The sequence below is a fragment of the Sylvia atricapilla genome, chromosome 3 (genome assembly GCF_009819655.1).
Source record: "Sylvia atricapilla isolate bSylAtr1 chromosome 3, bSylAtr1.pri, whole genome shotgun sequence".
Lineage (NCBI taxonomy): Eukaryota > Metazoa > Chordata > Aves > Passeriformes > Sylviidae > Sylvia > Sylvia atricapilla.
The window spans coordinates 98,667,219-98,675,174 of NC_089142.1; the positions used below are offsets into that span (position 1 = coordinate 98,667,219).

A 7,956-nucleotide genomic window follows, 5' to 3' on the forward strand; every position below is an offset into this window, starting at 1 on the left:
TTAATTTCCATCCAGATGTCCTTAACATACGTTCTGAGTAGCAAAGATCTGAAATTAGAGAATGATTAATGCGCACTTCTACCATAATCAAAAAGAAAAACCAAAAATCTGAATAAATGCATGGTAACAGACTTCTTTTTCTGGTTAGCAAAAGCTAAAATTGGTTTTAATGATCAGTTTTCTGGATAATGCTTTTATTTCATTTGTATTTCAGTTACAATTAACTACTTAATATCTGAGTTTGCTGATCCTGAATCACCCATTAGCTTGTACCCAGTCTGTAACAAAGCTGTTTTGTTTTAACAGAGAAATTTTAATAGTAGTTTGAGGTAGAAACAAATTATTACAATTTGTCAGCAGAAACAAACATTGATTATTTTTAATTTAAAGCTTATTACTTTTAGGCATGAACACTTTTTAGATGACTGCCTATACATTTTAAAAGTCCCAAAACTTATGAAAGCCCCTAATGTTCTGTGATCACCTTTATTTTTAAAAAGGAGCATTCAGTAAGACAAACAAGTAAGCTTTGTTAGCCCTGGAGCCACTTGTTGCACCTGTTAGACAAGTTTCCTGCTCTTTTCTGGCAAGAGAGTAGTAAGGTTAAGCCCTCTTTGTTTTAATTTAGAGCCTGTTCTCCTTTAAAAGAACTGTTGAATTGTAAAAAGGTGATGCTTTTAAAATTAATTTTTGGAAAATTTCTTCCTTAGGCCCTAATATGGGAGGAAAATCAACATACATCCGACAGACAGGGGTGATTGTTCTTATGGCCCAAATTGGGTGTTTTGTGCCCTGTGAGTCTGCAGAAATAACCATTGTGGATTGTATCCTGGCTCGGGTGGGAGCAGGGGACAGCCAGCTGAAAGGAGTGTCTACTTTCATGGCTGAAATGCTGGAAACTGCTTCAATCCTTAGGCAAGTCTTGTGCTTTTGTTTGATTGCATTGGCTGGGGTTGATGGGAAAGGAGGCATTCTAAGAGAGATGCATTTAAGATTTTTCTTTTGTGGGGAATGTTAGTGAAGACTCTCAAGGTCTTTTTAGCTGGTACATAAGTTCTTGAAGTAGCCTTCTGTTTATTCCAGTGGTCAGTACAGAGTTGCTACCAAGAGGCCAAAGTCTAAACGAGACAAAGAACCTAATTTGGAATGATCTGTGTGATGCTGTGTCTGCACTATATTTGTAAATAAGAAGGGTCTTTTGTCTCTTTCATGCTCTGCACCCACAGCATAACTTGTGATACTCCAATATCCAGAGCTCAAGCTGCTATCAGAGGGTAACAAATGCTCTTTTGCTTTTAGGACAGCAACTGAAAACTCCTTGATAATCATTGATGAGCTGGGAAGAGGAACTTCTACCTACGATGGCTTTGGCTTAGCGTGGGCCATCTCAGAATACATTGCCAGCAAAATCTGTGGGTTTGCCATGTTTGCTACACACTTTCATGAGCTCACAGCTCTTGCTGACCAAGTGCCAACAGTAAATAACCTCCATGTCACTGCTCTGACCAGTGATGACACACTGACAATGCTTTATCGTGTCAAGGAAGGTAAGACTGTGTCTCAATTTCGTTATGCCCTGAGAGAGAAAAATCTTAAAGGAAAAAAATCCCCCCCCAAATTCGTGTCATACTACAGGCTTGGGGTTAATAATATATATATATATATATATATGTGTGTGTGTGTGTGTAGAATATATATATATTCTTCTCTGTCCATAGAAGTGTATGTGACTGGTACTCTGTCCATGTGTGAACACAGCATTGAGGATTATTCTTTAAACTTCCTAGGCTATTTCTGCCAGTCAGGTTGATGGTTTTGAGATGCTCCCTTTTTCTTTTTTAAAGACAGAGAGAAAGGTTCCAGAAGGTTATTTGTTTTCCTAAAACAGCTATTTTAACCTGCTGATGAAAGAGACATTTCTTAACCTGTTCTCTTAAAAGAAATGAGTGCGCCTTTTATGTGCTGACAGTTTTTAATAATGTCTGTTTCATTGTACTAAGACTTAGTCTTACGTTGCCCAATTTATACAGTTGTTTGATGTAGGAAAAGTCATATGGGTAATTTTAGCAAATGGCATCATAGCGAAGCAAAAACTAGTGTGTTTTGTTAGTATAAGATCAGTTAGATGTATTTAATTAAAGTTTTAACAGATCCAGTTATTCCTTTTGGTATTAAATTAAACAATTTTTAATTACGCATAAATGTCACCTATTCCTCCTGCTTCTCTATATCCTCCATAATTTGTTTTTGCTCCCTTCATCTGGAGCCTATATTTATTGCTAAATAAAGCAGAGCTGTAACTGTGACTTGCAAGGTGTTCCCATTTATGGCATTCTGATTTAGTCGTGAGCTCTACAGTGTTTTTGGATTGTTCTCACTAGAGCATTTCAGTCTGATTGGCAACTTCTGGGCTGAGATTTTGGCTTAAAATGTGGGCAGAGTACTTCTTACTCAGTGGACCTCTTAATTTTTCTCTTCCAAGGTGCACAGTGAAGGAATGAGTTAGATAACACTTAAATGGGTAGAACAGGGTTACTGCAGAACACTCTGGCTATCTGATACCTTGCTGGTTTTACTTCTGTGACATTACTCATTGGCTATTTCTTACTAATTTCTTCCATTTTAAATCCATGAAGTTACTTTATTTCTTGCCCTTAGATTACATATATGACCACTTCTAATTCTGTGTTCCCCCCAGCGATAATCTTGCAGTTGGGTTTTGGGTACTTTTCTGTAAAGCTTGGGAGGCTGCTCTGAGCAAGGGGAATCATAGCAGGAGCAGATGTACTGCTCCCTTCTGGTTTTGCTGAGAGTCTGTTCAAAGCTGGGTGGATTAGCTCTGTCTGCCTCAGCCCTATACTTTAAAACTCTGTGTCCTTGTCTTTTGGGATCTTTATTCCTTAGAAATGGGTTCTGTGGGTGCATTTTCCTAGGGAATGCCCAGTTTTTGCTTGAATGTTACACCAAATTGCTGTGGTTTACCCCTGGTTCTCAGCTGGTCCCAGTGGAGAAGAGGTGTCTGTGGTTCTTGCCTAGTTTGGTGTTTCCCATCTCCAGCATTCCTATTTTTCAGCACTTGTGGAGCTCCTTCCACAAAGTGTAAGTTTATAGCCCTCAGAATGCATTGCTCAAATTGGTGCTTAAAAGGTGATATAGTGTGGCATTGGAACTAAAGAAAAATAGTCATATACTGCAAGTGTACATGGAAACCAAGTGGTTTTGATACAGCAAGAGATGGTGAGGTACAGAATCTGCAAACAAACCATCTTTTGGTGCCCTATTTTGAGCGTGTTAGTTGAGGAGGGAATCAATATACACTATATCATAACCTTCCACCTTCTACATCCTTTGGAACAGTAGCTTGTACAATAAAGCCCCCCTAATATTCCCCAGACAGTTGGATAAGTTCTCTTTCTTTAGCCCACTCCTTTTGTTTTAAAACCCACATTAATTTGTCCATTCTGTTGTGATAAAAACTGTAGAAGCCCAGTTTCATATTTTTCTTCAATCAGTTTTGCCATTTTTAGTCATACACATTCTTTTCTTTGTACATGCAATGTCTTTTCGTTCCATCCATTTTCTTGGAAGTGGTATTGAGCATGGAGACACAGTATTTTTTAGCTATCTACTTAAATCTCTGTCGGAGGAGGTACGACACTGAGATCTTCATCCTTTAGTACCTGGTTTCTAATCAGATATCCATCTTTCACCTAGGTTTTTGCATTTAGTGCTGTGCTCTTTCCCTTTTGGAATTGTTACATTGCTCCATCAAGCGTGGGTGTAGGCAGCTTGGATACAGCTGTGTTTCAAAACAAATAACAAATGAAATATATAACTAAACCTGAAAAGCATGACAAGGAACTTTTATACAGTGTTTTCAGCCATGTCTTCTTGCTTCAAGAGTGACAAAATCACTGGAAGAGGAAACTCAGGAAGTACTGTTCTGCGGACCTCTGCTCAGGATTCTCTGAGCTGAGAACTGAGTTAGCTCTGGGTCTGGGGAGGTTTGTCTTTAATACAAAATCAAAAAGACTAATTTCTGCTTAAGTGTGTTAATTTCCTTTAAGAAACCTGAGAGATTACAGGGTTAATAAAACAGAAAAAGTCAAAATGCTAAGTTTTCCTTCACCTGTTTTTGTTTACCCAGTATTTAATAGATGATTAGTTAAGAAAACCAACTGTCATTTTCCAAGTGTAATTAATTTATTCTTAACTCCTTGCTGGAGAACAGAAATAAAAGGAGGTAGTGATATTTGTGGGAGGGCAAATGGAATTATGATAATGCAAACAAATAAGACTTGATAGATTTTATCAGAGGGCTTTTGATTCTGAAGTGAAAATTGTTTTATGTAACTGCGTATAATTTACGTATTCTGAGCAATTATGAAGACTTTTGTCAAACACGTTATAAACAGTATATTAATTGAAGTAAGTGTGACGTTACAGTTGAAAGATTTCGATAATAATTAAAGATGACTCCTGGAGACTGAGGAATTATGTGGTACAGATTTAAAGGAGGAGAGGGATGTTTGAGAATACATGTTTAGTATTTATCTATACACATACATATATATTTATATAGGTATAGAGTAAATGTCAGAGATACCTATTAAAAACATGCAAATTATTATATTCTACAGACTGTGCCAAAATACTTTAATAAAAATCATGGTTCAATTTCATTCAAGTACTAGAGGGAAATTCTCTCTGCCTGAAGAGTTTTCCATTTCTTTTTGAAGCACTTTGGAGCTCTGCAGTAACTGCTGTAATAGAGCTTAATTAAATAGGAATGTATTCTTTATTCTGTGGTACCGTTTTTAGTAGAAAAGGTAAATCAGAAAGTGTTGAGGAGAGCCAAATTATGTCATGCACTTAAATTCTCTAGAACAGAGAACTATTACAAGCATGTCCACATAATCTCTGTGAGAATTCTTAACTGTTGTTTTTTTCTCTGCATCCAGGTGTTTGTGACCAGAGCTTTGGAATACATGTAGCAGAGCTGGCGGCTTTCCCAAAACATGTGATAGAAAGTGCAAGAGAGAAAGCATTGGAGCTGGAGGAGTTTCAAAACATTGGCAAGTCCAAGGAATCTGAAGGAGAACCACCAGCCAAGAAAATATACAGAGAAAGAGAGGTTTGCTTTCAAAAATAATTTTAAAAATTTGAATAACTGAAGCAAAATCATTTAAGGATTTAGATTCCCTCAAATTTTGAGGACAATTGCCTGTGATAAAAATAATGTATATTTCTGTAACAAAATGTCTTGGCTACAATGTTCATTAGGAATTGAAGAGATGTTCAGGACTAGTGGGTTTGATTTAGATCAATTTCAAGTTAACCTAGTTATCTAAAAATGTAGATTAAAGATACAGCTTTTGTGACCATTATGTAGAATATTCTTGGCTCTGCAGTTGGGTCTCACCTGGATTTGCTCCCCCTATTTGAGTGTTCATTGGTGCTGAGTTCTTAGAGCCCAGTGTGATCAGATCTGTTCACACCAGAGAAAAGCTGAATACCCAGCCTTCTCCTTTGTGCCCTTCCATGTCATCAGAACTGTCACATCTCAGAAGCTGATCATATCAAAAAGCACGGCAGTCAGCACCTGGAATGTCTGATTCACAGGTGTCACAAACCAAGTGTCTTTAAAGAAGTTACGTTAGCAGGTCGTGTAAAGGAAAACAAAGGCTGCAGGAAGCTTTTACAGAATATCCTGTGTCGTTGCTGGATTAAGAGTACTGACTGTGGCAGCCTCCCAGGAAGTCCACGTGCTGCTGCTTTGTGGCTTGCATTGGTTTTTGTCAGTGGCTGGGTCCTCCTTGTTGCGTGGACACAATTCTGCTTCCAGAGCTTCATTCTGTATCCCAGCAGTCAGCCTGAAACTGCACAGCCTTGTACCACATTTATCTCCTTCTGGCAACCTCAGTACTACTCCAGTGTATGGAAGCCTTGAAGTGTTAGTCCACATCCACTTCCTACATTTAAAAAGCCTTTGCTCTAGACAGAGGCTGTTACCTGTTACTTTATTTTCAGTTTCAGAGGTCAACTGCATTTGTTGTCCTGGCTCAGTAAGTGGATCTGATGCTTTAGATGAGTGATCTCTGGTTTGTTCTGCTTTTTACTGCCAGAAGGCTTTCCCTCCAGCTACCTCTGTTGCTCCACTATTTCTTTTCCTGTCTCAGGTGTCATGGTGGAGGAATTTTTAGATTACTTGGACCTGGCTACATGGTCCTAACTTGGTGTAAATTAAATTGACATGGCAAACACTTGTGACAAATACAGCATCATGTTTTATTCTTGGTTGTTTCAGTAATACATAATATTCCATAAACCCTCTAGGCAATAGAGTGGCAGAGCTTTAGATGTCTCACCCAAAGGGTTTGTCTGCCTTGGTTATTATCTTGTGTAGAGGGAAAAGGGTGCTATTACTTTTTAGAAACTTCTGCACTGAAAACTACTGCATCAGTCTTAGATGATGGAAAGCTAAGTAAACTTCTCAGTAGAATTCTACAGTGCGGAGGACTAGACAAACTTCTGCATTCTGGACCAATTGTTTCCAGCACAGGGATTCTGAATACCGTTCATTCTAATGTTTGTTCTTGCTATTCAAGTCAGATTGTTTAGAAGTTCCACTTTGCCTGTTTGTATAAAAGCATATGCATAAAGCTTAATTATCATCTGTTCTCCTTGGTGACGGCCACTCTACAGTTGCTTGGTTACAATTTGTCCTTTCCTTTTGCATATTGAAACATTGCTTTTGATTGACAGCCTCTTCTAAAAGTAACTGGTTTGGGTAATGGGACCATTCTGGTGCTCTTATTGCTGGCAGTTCTCACCTCATGTGGCTGCACACTGGAATTATATGTGGAACACTTACGGGAGATCACAATGTTAAATACTTTATTTATGCTGATCAACTGGTACTTTTTGCTCATGCACTGAGAAAGAATTTCTGGTACCAGCATAAGTGGTTTGTTCCAGTGTTCAGAACTGGATAGCAAGGACAAAAATAACCACGATTTTTGCCTGCACTGAGTTTCTGCTGATGAACAGTACTCTGTATCTATAGGGAATTTGGAAAATTCTTACTTCCAATCTAAACATTTTTTCTGTTTTCTTTTCCTTCTCTTCTCTCCATTTCAGGAAGGTGAAAAGATAATTCAGGATTTTCTTTGTCAAGTGAAAGCATTGCCCCTGACAGATATGTCAGAAGAAGACATCAAAGTCAAGTTGAAACAGCTGAGAAATGATGTGCTGGCAAAGAACAACAGTTTTGTGAATGAAATAATTTCTCGAACAAAAGTTACATCATGAAATGTGCGAGAACAGGATACAGCTCTTGAAGCGTATTTTGTATGGAAGGAACTATAATTTTCTTGTCTTGTAGCTTTTATACTTTATGATACTTGTACTGATTTATGTAGGCATTTTTTCTTGGATTGTAATTATTTTGTAAAAAATTCTGAGCACATTATGTGCCAGATTCCTGCTTTAGTTGGGATCGTTTTTGCTTTTAGGAGTTTGCAATAAAACGGTTTTTCATATTGAGAGTTACTGACTGCACAAACAAAATGTGTAATAGTTCACCAGATATGTGCTAGAAAGTCTAACATTTGAGGTGTCAAACAATTGCCAGAGCCTTGGAAAGCAGCAGTGCGTACACAAAACCTTTGTCCTAGACCATGATTCTTTTTTGTGTGGTGCAATTGTATTAATTAATTCACTGAAAATTTAGTAATGCTGCGTTAGTGCTCTATTAGAAAAAAACATCTAAGTGTGTCCAGGTAGCCAAGAAGGCCAGTGGCATCCTGGCCTGTATCAGCCAGTGTGGCCAGCAGGAGCAGGGCAGTGACTGTCCTCCTGGGCACTGGCTGTGTCTCTCACTACAGGAGAGACATTGAGGTGCTAGAGAGACTCCAGAGACGGGCAGGAGCTGGAGCTGGGTCAGGAGCTGGAGAA

The 7,956-nt window shown here is 38.4% G+C and overlaps 1 protein-coding gene across 1 annotated transcript in view; it reads left to right on the plus strand.

Annotated features, from left to right (window-relative positions):
• Nucleotides 1-7,547, plus strand: part of MSH2 (mutS homolog 2) — a 45,182-nt gene extending 37,635 nt beyond the window's left edge. The window contains exons 13-16 of the mRNA XM_066316337.1: nt 711-915; nt 1,300-1,547; nt 4,962-5,134; nt 7,141-7,547. Of these exons, the coding sequence (XP_066172434.1) occupies nt 711-915; nt 1,300-1,547; nt 4,962-5,134; nt 7,141-7,311 (797 nt within the window). The 3' untranslated portion in view covers nt 7,312-7,547. The remainder of the gene's footprint in view (nt 1-710; nt 916-1,299; nt 1,548-4,961; nt 5,135-7,140) is intronic.
• The last annotated feature ends 409 nt before the right edge of the window (nt 7,548-7,956 follow it).